Consider the following 18,336-nt stretch of genomic DNA (forward strand, 5'->3'; position numbering starts at 1 on the left):
TGTTTGTAAGAATGTGGGTGTTGTTGAGAAGATGATGCAGGTGTTCTGTCCAATTTAGCTAACTGTAAAAATGTGTTACTTAATCTAGTTTATTAGTAAAATAAATTGTTTTCCTGAATTATATTCTCCTCACTTTATCCAGACAGTCATTAGGACAAAAGACCCTGGGAGGAATTTGCCCTTTTAAAAAGGGAAACCTATTCACTGTGGCAGGACAATATCAAGATGAATTGATCACATTTGTATAATCGGCTACGAGGCATTTTATTCTCATTGTACAGCACTTATCTTTGGGCTGATACTGATACTGATACTGATACTGTGTTGACCAGTTTGATGATTGAATGTCCAGTACTGTAGAAATGTGTTTGGATATGACAATCCCTTTATTCCAAGCTATCAAAATGAAATGAAAAGTAGGTTCTAGAACATTATGTATGCTGACCTTGGCTTGAATGGCACATTGTCACAGCAGTGAGACCTGACCACACACCACACCACACGCTCCAAAACTGTTTGTCCTCCATGCAATCACCCCCCCAGTGTTCCCAGCTGAACACAATTAAAGGAGGCTACCATGGCAACCACACCACAGCAACAGTCCCATCCCTGTCTACACTTCCTGGTTCTCAACAGGAAGTGGGCGGAGCAATCTGCAGAAAGGGACATTCAGCATGAACTGAAGCCAGCAATCAATCAGAGAAAGCAAAATAAAAACAATATAAGCAAATAAGGAAATTTGGCTCCAACAGTCAGTTTTCGTCTTTTGGCGCAGTTGACCTTGTTCTTACATTTCTCCTTCCTCCTAGAGTTCCTGTGTTGCCTTTGTGGGCGGAGTTGTGGGACGTGCACAGCTGCTTCCAATTGACCCTGGTGCTACTTAAGCAGCACCTTGACAGCTGGATGGCACTCGGCGATTCCACTCCACGCCAGTTGATTCCATGCTTTGAGTATTTTGCTACCTTGGCCATTCCCAGTGCCATCCATCTTGGTGTTGTTTTGTAGTGTGCACGTCTTGTAACTCCAAACCAAGTTGACTTTATTTGTGTATAGAAGTAGCTTTTGTTATTTTTTCCAAAATGCACATTTAGTCTTCTCTTTTTCGCACCATCGTTTTTTGTTTCCTACTGTTTGGATTGTTTTTGCTAGTAGATTTCCGCAGTAAAAGAAGTGTGAACAGCACTCTGACAGAAGGAGTTCCTCCAAAACGCAACACCCTTTGGCGGACAAGTATGTGATTAAATGCTATACATATAAAATGAAAGAGACAAGTGGTAGAACAAATGGATGGATGTACAGTAAAGCTCTGTGGGATGATGTACATAATTAACTTTTCCCAAACATTCCAAACGTTCCCATGTTTTCTGAAATTGATAATGTTTGAGGAATTCTAAAAAAGGGGGATAAATCATGAACAACTTTAAAAAACACTTGTCATGTGTAGTACTTGACTGAAAAAAGGCAATAATCTAAAATACCTCATCTATAAATCTTAGAAACTATGTGCTGATGTTTTTAGAAGGTCAAAGTTAAAGTCTGGACAGTTTATTTCAAATCCTGCAGTTTCATTTGCTGCTGCTGTTCTCACCAGCACACTTGTGTTTCTTACACTGCTACTTAGAAGACAATCTTTCACCACACACACTGCAACTCAACACTTTCTCTCCTGGGTGTCTTCTCGTGTGTCTTTTCAAATGCTGACTTTGTAAAAAACTTTTACAACATACTGAACATGTAAAAGGTTTTTCTCCAGTGTGTGTTCTCACGTGTTCTTTCAAATAGTGTCGTTGCGCAAAATATTTACTGCAGATTGAACAGGAAAAGGTTTTTCTCCAGTGTGTATTCTCATGTGCTTTTTGAAATTTTCCCTTCGAGTAAAATCTTTACCGCAGATTGAACATGAAAAAGGTTTTTCACCAGTGTGTGTTCTCATGTGTACTTTCAAATGTTGACTTCTTGTAAAACCTTTACCACAGATAGAACATGAAAAAGGTTTTTCTCCAGTGTGTGTTCTCATGTGTACTTTTAAATCTGGCCTCTGAGTAAAATGTTTACCGCAGTTTGAACATGAAAAAGGTTTTTCACCAGTGTGTGTTCTCATGTGTCTTTTCAAATGTTGACTTTCTCTAAAACCTTTACCACAGATTGAACAGGAAAAAGGTTTTTCACTGGTGTGTGTTCTCATGTGTACCTTCAAATTGATACTTTGTGTAAAACCTTTACTACAGAGTGAACAAGAAAAAGGTTTTTCTCTAGTGTGTGTTCTAATATGTATTTTCAAACTCTGACTTTGTGTAAAACCTTTACCACAGGTTGAACAGGAAAAACGTTTTTCACAAGTGTGTGTTCTCATGTGTGCTTTCAAATTGATACTTTGTGTAAAACATTTACCACAGATTGAACAAGAGAAAGGTTTTTCTCCAGTGTGTGTTCTCATGTGTGATTTTAGACGACAATGGTATTTAAAAGTTTTGTGACAGAGAGAACATGTGAAGTGAGTGTTGTCAGTGTGACATGTCTTATCATCTTTAGAGTCTTCATCATCAGTGTCAGGAGAGTGTGACGTTGTGTCCTCACTATCTGATAGTGGAGCTAAGAGCTTGTCTGCTTGTGATCCTCCACAGTGGTCTCCATCAGCTTCTGTTGTCATGTGTTGTGTTGAGCTGCTGCTTGGAGGCTCCCCCCCTCCCCTCTCCTCACTTTCACCTTTCACCTCATCATCTTCACTCTTCACAGGGACACCAGTCACTGGGAACTCCTCCAACCATTTAGGCTGACTGATGCCCTCTTCCTCCTCTTCCTCTCTAATGTGCGGCGCCTCTTGGTCCTCCTCTTCCTCTTTAAAGTGAGGGGTCAGTAGGTCCTCCTCTTCCTCTTTAAAATGGGTTATTAGTGGCTTCTCCTCTTCCTTTTTAAAATTGGGGGTCAATGAGTCCTCCTCTTCCTCTTTAAAGTAAGGGGTCAGTAGGTCCTCCTCTTCCTCTTTAAAATGGGTTATTAGTGGCTTCTCCTCTTCCTTTTTAAAATTGGGGGTCAATGAGTCCTCCTCTTCCTCTTTGATGTGAGTGGTCAGTGGGTCATCCTCTTCCGCTTTAAAATGGGGGATCAGTGGGTGTTTCTTTTCCTTTTTAATGTGGGAGGGCTGTGGCTCCATCCTGAAGCTCCACTTCTGTTGCTCAGGGAGAAGATGTTCTTCACAGACGTCTGCAGGCCACAAGAAGACAAACACGTTTTAGAAACATCCATCTGTGCTCAGTCACACAATGCATTCAGTACTTTTACATGCACTTAGGAAAAACAAGTTATCGTATGAACTGTCTTGAAATCTCAGTGACGCACAAACACGCTGCTCTTTACAACATTATTCACAGGAAGGAAAAACAAACCAGCACAACAGGACTTTTTACTATGGATAGACGGTTGATGGTTTAAAATTGATTCTGTCATATATTATTTCTTATAGAATTATTAATAGAACCGTTTTAAAACAGGCTACAGAGGCTCCTAATTTAGTTGATGAAATATGCAGTAAAATATTTCATCATTTCCAGTATTATTTTCTCAAATAAAGCAACCAGATATTAACAGTAAATAAACAAGTACATTAATAATAATTGTTTCGCCAAAATAATACAATTAGAAAAGACACAATATGTTACTGCATATGTCAGCTGTCAAATTAGGAGCTTTTGTAACCCATTTTGAAATTCTTCTATTAGCAATCATATACCAAATGATATATCGTGACATATATTGTTATTAAGATATAGATTTTAAGTCATATGGCCCATACCAAACATTGTTTCGCCGAGTCATTTTGTTTGGCCCACCAAATATATTTATTTTTATATTCTTTAGATGTGTGTGTGTAGGTTTAAAATGTGGTACTACTGTTCTACATCACGTGGAAGTGTACATTTAAACCAATGTGGGTGGCACTGGGAGCAGGTGGGTAAAGTGTCTTGCCCAAGGACACAATGGCTCAGATGGCAGAAGCTGGGATTGAACCTGGAACCCTCAAGTTGCTGGCATGGCCGCTCTACCAACCGAGCTATACTGCCAGGCCACCTTAACAACATCAACACATTACCCACCGCCTAAACTAAAGTCTTAAAAAAACCAAAACATTTTTTGTTTTTTTGTCCTGTCCGGCTTCTCAGGCAAATCATATAGTCGATGTAGATGCCCATATCGCATGTTCACATTTACTTTACAAAAGAGAAGTGTAGGATACTTCTCTGGTTGCCTTATTTGTATTTGACTTCATTAGACGTATTGATATTATCATTTTGTGCTAAACTAAAGTCTTAACAAGCTGGTACGCTTCGTACTGCCTCTGTCTCTGTCACTATGTCTCTGCAGCCCCCAGCATTGTCCCACCCACACAACCATCTGATTGGTTACAGGCAAAGCGGTAAGAGCCAATCAGCAGTGCGTATTCAGAGTGCATGGAATCAGGGCTCACGGCAGAGGCAGGCAGAGAGGAGAGACGGTGCATGTTAGCAGAAAGGTGTTCAGCAGGTGAGCATAATGCAGCGGACGATCCCCATATCATAATAAACACCTCCCAGTCAACTACTTGTAACATCACTATGAGCCCGTTGACGATCTGGAGGTATAGGCGGTAGCTCAGCTTGCTCACAGTCCTTGAGGTGAAGGCTGATTAGCTTTTAGCGTAACGTTAGCTCATTTTGCGATGTGTGCGTGCGTGCGTGTGTGTGTGTGTGTGTTACGGACAGTAAAGCCCTGTCTGTCTGAGAGAAAGACAAGCATTATTGACCGATAGTTAACATCTAAGTTATTTCACTTAACCTTTTTCTGTGTTGACGCAGCAAAAAGTCAGTGAGTCCTACTCTTCCTCTTTATTGTGAGTGGAGCTGTGACTCCTCTTTCTCTGTAAGGTAAGGGAGGGCTGTGATTCATTTTTCTACTTAATGTGAGAGCTATCTGGCTCCTCCTTCCCTTTAATGTGGGGTTGCTTTGAATCCTCTTCCTCTTTAATATTGGGGTACTGCAGAACCTCCATTTCCTTTTTAATATAAGGGGTTGTGACTGATTCTGCTCCATCCTTGAGGTCCGCTCTTGCTGCTCAGGGAAATGTTCTTCAATACACAAGTTAGACGAACAAATGCTTAAGAAAAGTCCAGATTTACCCAGTCACATGACACTTTGTCCTGCATATATTCTGATAATGTCTCTGAGGATTTTATCAGTCCCCATGTTGACTTTCAAGATGTCAAAACCATACGGTACATCAGGGAAGCAATACAAAAACTCATGAAAACAATAAACACAGCAGTAAAACACTTACATACAAACAAGACAGCTGCTTGTACACCCGAAAGAGAACAAAGAACAGTGTCTAAGAGGAGCATCAACATTTGCATTTAAACTGTAAAATCCTGTTTATGATTTATTTACTCTACTTATTTAAATATGAACATTTTCCTTTAGGAAACTTTTGCGATTTCTGTGTTGTTGTAGCTTGTATGCTGCAATTTTTTTTTTTCCCCCCAAGATGGCGACCCTGTAGTGGCTGCTGTTGGCAGGAGCTCTGTGCTCTTGTGTCATCCTTTTGTGTTTCCCTCTTCTTTTCATGTGTTTATATACATATACATATACATATATATATATACATATACATATATATATATATATATTTTTTTTTGCCTTTTGGTCCGGACCCTTTGGGACTGTGTGACAAGGGGTGGTACTTTCGTGACTTCTGCAGTGCTTTTTTGTGGACTTCTGGATCCGCCTCCCGAGAGCCTTGTGGCCATGGAGACCAGCTGCTGGGTCTCTGCCACACCAGAATCCGTTTGGAGAGACTGGAGGAGATGCAGATGAAGAGACAGGACTGCGGAGCTAGCACTGAGCGCCGGGACGGAAAAGCTTCACAGTGTCTTGGCTGAATGAGCAGGTATCGGACACCTCAGTCTCTTTGGACGTATCCTCACTCATCCATGCGGACTGGACACTGGCCGAGACTTGGTCGGCGGCCGAGGGTGGAGTCGGCTCTCTTGGTTGCTTTGTTGGGTCTGCTCCCGTCTCTGGCCAAGCTCCCTTCACCCCAACAGACAATGGTGTGGAACACCGCAAAAGCCACCACAGTGTATTTGTTTCTTTTACTTTTTATTCATGTATGTATGTAGAAGTGTCTGGTTGCATCAGCTCTGCTCTTTTAATGTCCTTTGTCTTCTTTGATGTTTCCCTCTTACACACATGAAAGAGGGATGTATGCTAGGGCTATAAGTAGTTTTTTTCCCTTGGCCTGAGTCTGGACCCCCTCTCCAGGGGCCCAGGCTGAGACCGATTTTTAATTTTTTCTCACATTCCCCCCACTTGTTTACACGTATGTATCTCACCTTTTTTGCAAGGGGCGCCGCAAGTTGGCAGACCCGTCAGCGATCCTGTTCTGTCTCCCTGGAATGTTTGTCTGACCTTGAATGGGATTCTGCTGAACATTTTAATTTCCCCTCAGGGATTAATAAAGTATGTCTGATTCTGATGTTTGATATCAACAAAACATAGCTAATTAGTAGAAATGAACTAGATTAAATCATCTCTCAAAGGTGTTGAGACATTGATGGACAGTGGAGAAGTAACTAAATCCAAATAAAAAAATGATTTTATTTTTTATAAGATATTTAGACTTAGACTTCCTTTTTATTGTCATTCAAAGTTGAACTTTACAGTACAAATAAAAACGCAATTTCGTTGCATTATCTCTTGGTAGTGCAGGATAAAAAAAACAATAAGGTGCAGATATACAGTTGTGATCCAAATGATTAAACCGCCACACAATTTTGGTGTTTTAGCTAGTTGGACATTTATTCCGTATTTTGTTTATAGTCATATCAAATAAAGATGTTTCAAATAGACAAATGCAACTCAAATCTTAACACTGTATTTTACAAAATACCAAAAAAGGACATTTTTCTTAATATCTCATTGACAAAATTATTCAACCCCTTGCAGATCATAACTCTTAAGAACAGAATTTGAATAAGGTCTTTTCAATCAGGTGTTGAACACACCTGTAGATGTGATTAGAACCATAACGAGCAACAATTAAAGTGATTGAAAAAGACTGACGCTCAGCTTCTTGTAGATGGTCAATGGTGTATTTGCAACATGGTGAAGTCCAGGGAGTGGTCAAAGAAGTCAAGAGAGGAGGTCATTTCTCTTCATAAGAAAGGATATGGATATAAGAAAACAGCAAAGACATTACACATTCCAAGAGACACAGTTGGGAGCATAATTCGCAAGTTTAAAGCTAAAGGCACAGTGGAAACACTACCTGGGCGTGGTAGACAGAGGATGCTGTGTGCGTACAGTGGTGAAAAACCCCCGGGTAACAACTGAGGAACTACAACAGGACATTGCAGAGGGGGGAACGCAGGTTTCGTCCCAGACAATAAGGCGCGCACTACGAGATGAAGGCCTCCGTGCCAAAACTCCCAGGCGCACCCCACTTCTGACTACCAGGCACAAGAAAAATTGACTCCAGTATGCCAAAAAATCATCTGGACAAACCCCAAATGTTTTGGGAAACTGTTCTATGGAGTGATGAGACAAAACTGGAACTCTTTGGGCCTATGAATCAACGTTATGTGTGGAGGAGAAAAAAATGAAGCTTACAAAGAGAAGAACACCATCCCTACTGTTAAGCATGGTGGGGGGTCAATCATGCTCTGGGGCTGTTGCTCTGCCTCAGGTACCTGATAATCTTTTCCGTCGTCCTCACCACTCTCTGGAGAGACTTCCAGTCTGAGCCATTGCAGGCTCCAGTCCAGACAGAGATGCTGTTGGTCAGCAGGCTCTCTATAGTTCCTCTGTAGAATGTGCTGAGAATGGGGGGAGGGAGCTGTGCTCTTTACATCCGACGCAAAAAGTGCATGCGCTGCTGAGCTCTTTTTACAAGATCTCCGGTGTGTAGGGACAAGGTTATATTGTCAGTAATCTGCACCCCCAGGAACTTGGTGCTGCTTACCATCTCCACCGCTGTGCCGTTGATGAAGAGTGAAGTGTGGCTGGACCGGTGCTTCCTGAAGTCAACGATGATCTCCTTGGTCTTGTCGACGTTCAGGACCAGGTTGTTGGTTCTGCACCAGTCAACCAGATGTTTCACCACCTCCCTGCGAGATGTTGAAGATGTCTGTGAGAACCCCCGCCAACTGGTCTGCACATCCCTGAAGCACCTGGCCCTTGATGTCATCAGGTCCGGGGGTTCACTTTCCTCAGGGTATTCAGGACATCCGCTGTGTCCAAGTTGAGCGGCTGCTCATCAGAGCGAGGGGTGTTTTTTCTCGCCGGAGTGATGGATTTTCTCGCCGGAGGGGTGTTAAGTGCCTCAAACCTTTCAAAGTAGTTGTTTAGGTCATTTAGGAAGCTGATACTGTTGTCACAGGGATGGGGGGCAGCTTTATAGTCCGTGATGACCTGTATGCCCTGCCACATTTGTCGAGTGTTCGTGGGGTTCTGGAAGAAGTCCTGCACTTTCTGACTGTGAGCACCTTTGCAACCTTAATGGCACGGTTCAGGTTAGCTCTGGCTGTTTTTACTGCTACCATGTCGCTAGACTTAAACGCCTTGTTCCGAGCCTTCAGCATTGCACGCAGTACCTCACTGTTCATCCATCCAGAGTTTCTCGTTGGCCCGTGTGGGGATGTTCTCGATAATAATAATAATAATAATAATAATGGATTCGATTTATATCGTGCTTTTCTATTGTTAGATACTCAAAGCGCTCACAGAGAAGTGGGAAGCCATCATTCATTCACACCTGGTGGTGGTAAGCTACATCTGTAGCTGCCCTGGGGTAGACCAACGGAAGCGTGGCTGCCAGTTTGCGCCTACGGCCCCTCCTACCACCACCAATCATTCATTCATCATTCATTCACCAGTGTGAGCGGCACCGCGGGCAAGGGTGAAGTGTCCTGCCCAAGGACACAACGGCAGCGATTTGGATGTTAATAGGTGGGAAGCGAACCTGCAACCCCCAGGTTTCTGGCACGGCCGCTCTACCCACTACGCCATGCCGCCCCTAATCTGATCACACTGACATCCTCCATGCACTTCTGAATGTATGCGGACACAGACTTTGCATACTCCTCCACACATGTGTTATGATTATCGGTGATGGCTGCCTTGAACATGTCCCAGTCTGTGGTTCCGAAGCAGTCTTGTAATGCTTCCATTGCTCCCTCTGGCCAGGTCCTCACCTGCTTCACTGTAGCTTGCTTTCTGATCAGCAGGGGCTTGTATGCAGGAATTAGCATCACATATAGATGGTCTGAGGAGCCCAGGTGGGGGCGTGGTGCAGCTTTATACGCCTGTTTAATATTACTATAAACCAAGTCCAGCTTGCTTCCACCCCTGGTTGCAAAATTCACATATTGATGGAAATGAGGGAAAACTGTTTTCATGTAAGCTTAATTAAAATCCCCTGCAACGATGAAAACTTCCTCTGGATGTGTAGTTTGCAGTTCATTGATGGAGCAGCACAAAGCATTCAAAGCTTCTTTGGTGTGAGCACTGGGGGGAATGTACACTGTTGTGAAGATCATAGCACTGAATTCCCGAGGTAAATAAAATGGCCTGCATTTTATAGTTAATATTTCTACATCGGGAGAGCAGTGACATGAGACGTTCTTCCCGTTGTTGCACCAGTTGTTATTGATGTATATACAAACACCACCGCCTCGGGATTTACCAGTGAGAGTGCTGCTCCTATCCGACCGAAACATAGTTAGCTCCTCGATGCTAACGGCCTCGCCCGGGACGAATGGTTTCAGCCACGTTTCTGTGAGAAATATGGCGCAGCAGTCTCTCATCTAGATAGATAAATAGATAGTACTTTATTGATTCCTACATTTCCAGCAGCAGTGTCTTGCATATGAATCCAGCTTCAGGTAGTCCAGTTTGTTCTCCAGTGAGCGGACATTTGAGAGCAGGATGGAAGGAAGCGGCGTTCTGTGAGGATTAGCCTTTAGCTTTGTTGTTAGCCCCGCTCGGCATCTCCGTTTCTGTTTCTGATCCCACCGCTTATGTCTCCTCTGTCTGCGGTCCCCTCTGGTACTAGGCTCCGCTGCCTCACAGGCCGCTGGATGTAGCCGGCGTAGTATTCCCAGGATAGCGAGGAGGTCCAACGTATACGCATCTTTCGGTCTAATACTGCCCAATCCATCCACATCCAAAATTGTCTGGCGGTCGTACGTTACTACGGAGTGTCCACGCTGGAAGCCAGCCATGAAATTCACAGAAATTACTGGTAGATTTGCCAAAATGTTCTATTACTACCAAGAGCCTCTGCAGCCCCAGCCGAGCAGGGCGCCGCCATCTTGAGACCAATATCTGGCTTGTATCTTCAGTAGGGATGTACATTTATAGATTTATGGATATGATACCCTAATCAATATTCCTTATCGATACCAGTATTTATCGGTACTCTTGTCGGTACTACATGTCATTTGTGGAAATAAAAAAGTGGAAAAGAGGCATTTTAAATAGCATTCCTATTTGCAGAAGAGGTTGAAGTCTTAAAGAAGTCAACTATGTGTGCAGTGCAAGGTGAAATGCAGTTATGTCATCTTCTTCTCAATAACACACACATCAAACTTTGGTTGCTTCCTTATTTGTCATCATTCAAAGCTGATTGTAATGTGTAGCAGCGGCAGCTGAACTCAGTGTGAAAATGTATCATAGTTATGTCAGTCAGCTGGAATTAAAAATACAAATAGTTGTGCCGTTAGTCCAGAATCTTCACGGTCCTCATGGACAACATAATTAGGAACCAGTACTAAAAAAATGGTACTTGGTGTACATCTCTTATCTTCACTACTAAACCTTTGAAATATGCTGACATATGTGCTGTTAAAGGTAAATAAACAGTAGCCATATTGAATGTTTGCCTTCATTTGACCACGTGAGGTAAGGAGGACGGCCTCTAGGTCACATGGTTACACCCCAGCAATTACACTGTTGATGATTGATGAGCATTCATTTTTAAATGGTGGTGTTAAAAAGCAAACATATCTCCATCTTTAGTGATAAATGTGTCCCCCGGATGAACATGTGTCACAAACATTGTATTAGATGATATGTGGATGTTGTGCTTACTTGGACTGTGATGAAGCTGTGGGGACTCAGGTGGTTTGTCTTCATGCTCTTCAGTCTTCACAAAGACAACAGTCAGTGGAAACTTGCTGACATCAGCCTCCTCCTGCCCTACAGGACACTCTCCCCCCTCTTCTTCTTTAAAATAAGAGGGCTGTGGATCCTCCTTGTCCCCTTTAAAATGTGAGGGCTGTGGATACTCTAAAGTGAAACTGTCCCCCTGCAGATGAGGGAGACATTCTTCTTGGTGTCCAATCAGCTGATGGATGTCTACAGGACACAAACAAAACACATTTTAACTCCTACATGCTAAATATTAAATCCTAGATGAAGTAATGGGCTGTGGCTATTGAAAATTGTATTAATCAAGTGTTCTACGGGAAATGTTTCCGATTAATTGAGTAACTGGATGAAACATAGTGTTGCTTGTTTAAAGACATATTTAAGCGAATATAAGACATTTCACTTAATAATGAACGGTCAATTGGTTTGAGATGGAAGGAGATCAAGATGTCATCTTTAGATCAGGCTTTGTTTTTTCGACAATCACTGGAACATTAATGGCTGCATCAACGAACACCGACATGAAGGAAATAGCAGGTCAGTATAGCTTTTAAACAAATATATAACTTGTCAAACCTGCCAGCTAGCAGGCTAGGTTTACAGCATCAGTAACCATGGTAACTGACTCTGACTTTGTCTTACCTCTCTTATTTTTGGAGGTAAAACTCTCGAGCTTTACATACTCAGGACTTTGCACTTAACCTGCTCTCTGGAATATTCCCCCGGTGACTGTGTGAGTTTTGTGTGAACATGTTGATACACATTGTTACAAACATCAACCTAAATATTGTGTGTCTGAAACTGTCTCCTTCTTATGAACAATGTAAAACAATTAGTGCATCATCCTCACATGACAATTCATCTTCCTACAGACAATCTATTTAAGAATAGTGTTATTAATGAAATATAAAGTTAGTAAAGATGTGAGAGTAAGAAGTAAACAAACCTGTTCTGTGTAACACAACTTGATGTTTTTCATGTTGTCGCTCCTTCTCCTCTTTTGTTGGACAAAGTTCCTCCTCGTACTCTGCTGTGGTTCTTTGGCACATTTTCACACAATCACAACACTTTACACTCACACTTGATCTTTACTTAGTGATGTGTTTTGATCACTTCCGCCTCTCTTTGTTAGCAGCTAACAAGCTAAGCTAACTAGCAGGCTAAGCTAGCTCGAGAAGCATCAAAGTGCGCTCAGACTAATATAACCGGATGCAAACAGTTATTAACGATGTTTACTCTATTTACTAGAGTGTAATAAAGGACATATATGTGTACATGGAGGCACAGATTAAGAACATTGAACTGTGACGACTGCAATAACGTCTTCACCGTCAGACGCCATCTTGCTTTATCCTCGCCGTGTTTGGTTCGCGCGCAGTGTTGTCAGATCTCGCGAGAGAAATAAGTAAGCAGCTCTTTTCCAAATCTCGCGAGAGGAATAAGTACAACCAGCTTTCCAACCCCGGTAAAACTATTTTGTTAAATACTATTTACTTATTGTGAAAATACAAGTAAACTTTTCCATTTCAAATTTTCAAAACAAAGACTTAAAACTTATTTCTGTAAAAATATTCAAATATTTAACAATGTATTGAAACAACAGTAGCATAAGGAAAGAAAAAAAAAGAAAAAAAAGAAATTTTACACTCATGATATTTTTGTCTTTGATGTTAATCGTTTTTATAATGTATTTTAGAATGTGGGAGGTTTTCATGTTCTTTTTAAATTTCCTTTACTTATATATATATGTATAATATATATATGTATATATATATATATATATATATATATATATATATATATATATATACAGACACAAATACATCCATCCATCCAATTTCTACCGCTTATTCCCACATAAATATATATATATATATATATATATATATATATATATATATATATACATATATATATATATATATATATATATATATATATATATATATATATATATATATATATATATATGTATATCTGCGTATGTGTAATGACAGAATTTAAAAAACATATATTTGGTTTACATTTTCCTAGTAAACAAAACAGTTTGACAGCATTCTCCAGTGGAACATTCTGGAGAAACATCCTGGATAATTTTGGATCGAAGTGAGTTACAAAGGTCAACTTTTTGAATGATTTCACTTTATTTCTGATGATTTATCTCTCTGCTCAGTCCATTTTTTTCCAAATGAATTTGAGGGAAGTTTTCCCGCCTGCTGCCACCTAGTGGTTTGTATTGTCAGTTTCCCTCTTTTGGTGCAGTTGACCTTGTTCTAACGTTTCTCCTCCCTCGAGAGTTCCTGTGTTGCCCTTGTGGGCGGAGTTGTGGGATGTGCACAGCTGCTTCCAATCGACCCTGGTGCTACTTAAACAGCACCTTGACAGCTGGATGGCACTCGGTGAATCCGCTCCACGCCAGTTGATTACATGCTTTGAGTATTTTGCCACCTTGGCCATTCCCGGTGCCATCCATCTTGGTGTTGTTTTGTAGTGTGCACGTCTTGTAACTCCAAACCAAGTTAAGTTTATTTGTGTATATAAGTAGCTTTTGTTATTTTTTCCACGATGCGCTTTTTGCTGTTTGGATTGTTTTTGTGAGTAGATTTCCGCAGAAAAAGAAGTGTTTTACTCAGCGTCCTGCACATCCTTGGGTTCCTCTTTACTGTGTTGAACAGCACTCTGACAGAAGGAGTTTCTCCAAAACGCAACACCCTTTGGCGGACAAGTTTGTGATTAAAGGCTATACATACGAAATGAAAGGGACAAGTGGTAGGAAAAAAATGGATGGATGTACAATAGAGCTCTGTGTGATGATGTACATTATTGACTTTTCCCTAACATTCCAAACTTTCCCATGCTTTCTAAAATTGATAATGGTTAACGGATTTTAAAAAAGGGGGGAAAAATACTTTAAAAAACAATGGTCATGTGTAGTTTTTTAATAAGAAATCTACATTATTAAAAACTAAATTATCCTTCATAACCTTCAACATTTGTTGCCATTTTCTCAAATCTACTTATTGCATGAAGGGAACATACATATAAAACAATATTCATATTACAAAAGAGAGTAATACAGATTAATTAAAAAAATTGATTATTGAGACCCAACAAATGATTCATAAAGTCACACATTTTAAAAGTAAATGATCTTGTATAAAAGACAACTGCTGAAATGATGTATAAAGTAAATAATAATATGCTTCCAGAAGTGGTCCAGAAGATGTTTCAGATGTGAACCAGTAAATATGAACTAAGAGGGATTTATGTGTACTCAAAAGCAAAGGTATGAACACATGTAAAACAAATATGTACATCATATAAAGGAGTTCATCTATAACATCATTAATAATTAAAAATGATATCTGAATATATCTATACACGAGTATTTCTAACAGGATTTGTCCTGTTTATTCTCACCTTTGCAGTCAAAGTGTTGTGTTCATTTTTAAATAAAAGTACACCATGTTGTATATTAAACATGTACTTGACTGAAAATAGCAATTAACTGATATATCAAATCTATTAATGTTAGCATCTATGTGCTGGTGTTGTTAGAAGGTCAAAGTTAAAGTTTTTACAGTTTATTTCAAATCCTGCAGTTTCATTTGCTGCTGCTGTTCTCACCAGCACACTTGTGTTTCTTACACTGGTACTTAGAAGACAATCTTTCACCACACACACTGCAACTCAACACTTTCTCTCCTGGGTGTCTTCTCATGTGTCTTTTCAAATACGTAGTTTGTATAAAACTTTTACAACATACTGAACATGTGTAAGGTTTTTCTCCAGTGTGTGTACTCGTGTGTTTTTAAATAGTGCCTTCGAGTAAAATCTTTACCACAGATTGAACATAAAAAAGGTCTTTCTCCATTGTGTGTTCCCATGTGTTCTTTTAAGGTATGATTTGTTATGAAACTTTTACCACATTCTGAGCAGGAAAAAGGTTTTTCTCCAGTGTGTATTCTCATGTGTACTTTCAAATTGACCCTTAGAGTAAAATATTTACCACATTCTGAGCAGGAAAAAGGTTTTTCTCCAGTGTGTGTTCTCATGTGTCTTTTCAAAGAGTGCCTTCGAGTAAAACCTTTACCACAGATTGAGCATGAAAAGGCTTTTTCTCCAGTGTGTGTTCTCATGTGGGTTTTCAGACTACAATGGTATTTAAAGGTTTTGTGACAGTGAGGACATGTGAAGTGAGTGTTGTCAGTGTGACATGTCTTATCATCTTTAGAGTCTTCATCATCAGTGTCAGGAGAGTGTGACGTTGTGTCCTCACTATCTGATAGTGGAGCTAAGAGCTTGTCTGCTTGTGATCCTCCACAGTGGTCTCCATCAGCTTCTGTTGTCATGTGTTGTGTTGAGCTGCTGCTTGGAGGCTCCCCCCCTCCCCTCTCCTCACTTTCAATCAATCAATCAATCAATCAATCAATGTTTATTTATATAGCCCCAAATCACAAATGTCTCAAAGGACTGCACAAATCATTACGACTACAACATCCTCGGAAGAACCCACAAAAGGGCAAGGAAAACTCACACCCAGTGGGCAGGGAGAATTCACAATGCTGACTATGAGAAACCTTGGAGAGGACCTCAGATGTGGGCAACCCCCCCCCTCTAGGGGACCGAAAGCAATGGATGTCGAGCGGGTCTAACATGATACTGTGAAAGTTCAATCCATAGTGGCTCCAAGACAGCAGTGAGAGTCCCGTCCACAGGAAACCATCTCAAGCGGATCAGCAGCGTAGAGATGTCCCCAACCGATACAGGCGAGCGGTCCATCCTGGGTCCCGACGAGCGGTCCATCCTGGGTCTCGACTCTGGACAGTCAGTACTTCATCCATGGTCATCGGACCGGACCCCCTCCACAAGGGAGGGGGGGACATAGGAGAAAGAAAAGAAGCGGCAGATCAACTGGTCTAAAAAGGAGGTCTATTTAAAGGCTAGAGTATACAGATGAGTTTTAAGATGAGACTTAAATGCTTCTACTGAGGTAGCATCTCGAACTGTTACCGGGAGGGCATTCCAGAGTACTGGAGCCCGAACGGAAAACGCTCTATAGCCCGCAGACTTTTTTTGAGCTCTAGGAATCACTAATAAGCCGGAGTCTTTTGAACGCAGATTTCTTGCCGGGACATATGGTACAATACAATCGGCAAGATAGGATGGAGCTAGACCGTGTAGTATTTTATACGTAAGTAGTAAAACCTTAAAGTCACATCTTAAGTGCACAGGAAGCCAGTGCAGGTGAGCCAGTATAGGTATATATGTATGTATATATGTATATAAAGGTATATACAGTATAGGTATATATGTATGTATATATGTATATAAAGGTATATACAGTACAGGCGTAATGTGATCAAACTTTCTTGTTCTTGTCAAAAGTCTAGCAGCCGCATTTTGTACCAACTGTAATCTTTTAATGCTAGACATGGGGAGACCCGAAAATAATACGTTACAGTAATCGAGACGAGACGTAACAAACGCATGGATAATGATCTCGGCGTCTTTAGTGGACAAAATGGAGCGAATTTTAGCGATATTACGGAGATGAAAGAAGGCCGTTTTAGTAACGCTTTTAATGTGTGACTCAAAGGAGAGAGTTGGGTCGAAGATAATACCCAGATTTTTTACAGAGTCGCCTTGTTTTATTATTTGGTTGTCAAATGTTAAAGTTGTATTATTAAATAGAGGTCGGTGTCTAGCAGGACCGATAATCAGCATTTCCGTTTTTTTTGGCGTTAAGTTGCAAAAAGTCAGCGGACATCCATTGTTTAATTTCATTAAGACACGCCTCCAGCTGACTACAATCCGGCGTGTTGGTCAGCTTTAGGGGCATGTAGAGTTGGGTGTCATCAGCATAACAGTGAAAGCTAACACCGTATTTGCGTATGACGTCACCCAGAGGCAGCATGTAGATGCTGAAGAGTACAGGGCCAAGGACCGAACCCTGGGGAACTCCACACGTTACCTTAACATAGTCCGAGGTCACACTGTTATAGGAGACGCACTGCATCCTATCAGTAAGATAAGAGTTAAACCATGACAGGGCTGAGTCTGACATACCAATTCGTATTTTGATACGCTCTAATAAAATATTATGATCGACGGTATCGAAAGCAGCGCTAAGATCGAGGAGCAGCAACATAGATGACGCATCAGAGTCCATCGTTAGCAATAGATCATTAGTCAATTTTGCGAGGGCTGTCTCCGTGGAGTGATTTGCCCTGAAACCGGATTGAAAGGTTTCACATTGATTGTTAAACGCTAAGTGCTCATTTAGCTGCTCTGCAACAATTTTTTCGAGGATTTTCGAAATAAAGGGAAGGTGAGACATCGGTCGGTAGTTTACCATGAGGTCAGGATCGAGGTTAGGTCTTTTAAGAAGAGGATGAATAACCGCTTTTTTGAATGCTAGGGGAACAGTGCCCGAGGAAAGTGATACGTTTATAATATTTAGCACTGATGGACCTAATAATACAAAAAGCTCCTTGATAAGTTTCCCAGGAAATGGGTCAAGTAAACATGTTGTTTGTTTTATTCCATTTACACGTTGTAACAATCCTTCTAATGTTATTTAATCAAAACGAGAGAAACTATTTTGGATATTTGCAGTATCCGCCGTATATACAATCGTATCTGTGTTACTATAACCCCGTTGTAGCTGGGACGCATTGTCTTTAATCTCATTTCTAATAAGTTCAATTTTCTTATTAAAGAACTTCATAAAGTCATCTGCCGAATGGGTGGAGCTACTGGAAGGAGTCCCTTGTTGGGTTAGCGATGTATTTAATATTCATACACAAACATGTATTTAATATTTATACACTAAACATGTATTTAATATTAATACACTGAACATGTATTTAATAATCATATACCAAACATATATGTAATCATATACTAATCATATATTTAATATTCATACAGTAAACATGTATTTATTATCCTCTAAATAAGGCACACTTGGAAATAATGAATTTCTTTATATGTGCAGTTGCGGCAGAAGTCCACAGGAGGGCGCACGTTCCCTCTTAATAAGTCCGGTCCTCTCCGTCTCTCTCTCCCTCTCTCTCTTTTTCCTTTTTTTTTGTTTCTTTTATTTTTTTTACATAAGTTTGGTTTCTCATACACTTATATTTATACACTAAA

General features: G+C 40.7%; 1 protein-coding gene across 1 annotated transcript; it reads right to left on the reverse strand.

The window, feature by feature from the left end:
* Positions 1–1,616: 1,616 nt before the first annotated feature.
* On the reverse strand, positions 1,617–12,545 carry LOC133546580 (gastrula zinc finger protein XlCGF48.2-like). Its single transcript, XM_061892357.1, has 3 exons — positions 12,128–12,545; positions 11,122–11,388; positions 1,617–3,204 (listed from the first exon to the last, which is right to left on the reverse strand). Exons 1-3 carry the CDS (start codon positions 12,228–12,230, stop codon positions 1,775–1,777), a joined length of 1,800 nt encoding a protein of 599 aa, XP_061748341.1. The 5' UTR covers positions 12,231–12,545; the 3' UTR covers positions 1,617–1,774.
* Positions 12,546–18,336: the final 5,791 nt, after the last annotated feature.

Source organism: Nerophis ophidion, unplaced genomic scaffold (assembly GCF_033978795.1).
Source record: "Nerophis ophidion isolate RoL-2023_Sa unplaced genomic scaffold, RoL_Noph_v1.0 HiC_scaffold_33, whole genome shotgun sequence".
Classification (NCBI taxonomy): Eukaryota; Metazoa; Chordata; class Actinopteri; order Syngnathiformes; family Syngnathidae; genus Nerophis; species Nerophis ophidion.

Excerpts from the sequence above, each read along its gene's own strand:
- LOC133546580 (XM_061892357.1), bottom strand. The coding sequence starts at position 12,230 with ATGTGCCAAAGAACCACAGCAGAGTACGAGGAGGAACTTTGTCCAACA. Across the intron at positions 11,389-12,127 it reads AGTTGTGTTACACAGAACAG|ACATCCATCAGCTGATTGGA; the intron begins GTTTGTTTACTT and ends TGTGTCCTGTAG. Across the intron at positions 3,205-11,121 it reads ACAGCTTCATCACAGTCCAA|ACGTCTGTGAAGAACATCTT; the intron begins GTAAGCACAACA and ends TGTGGCCTGCAG.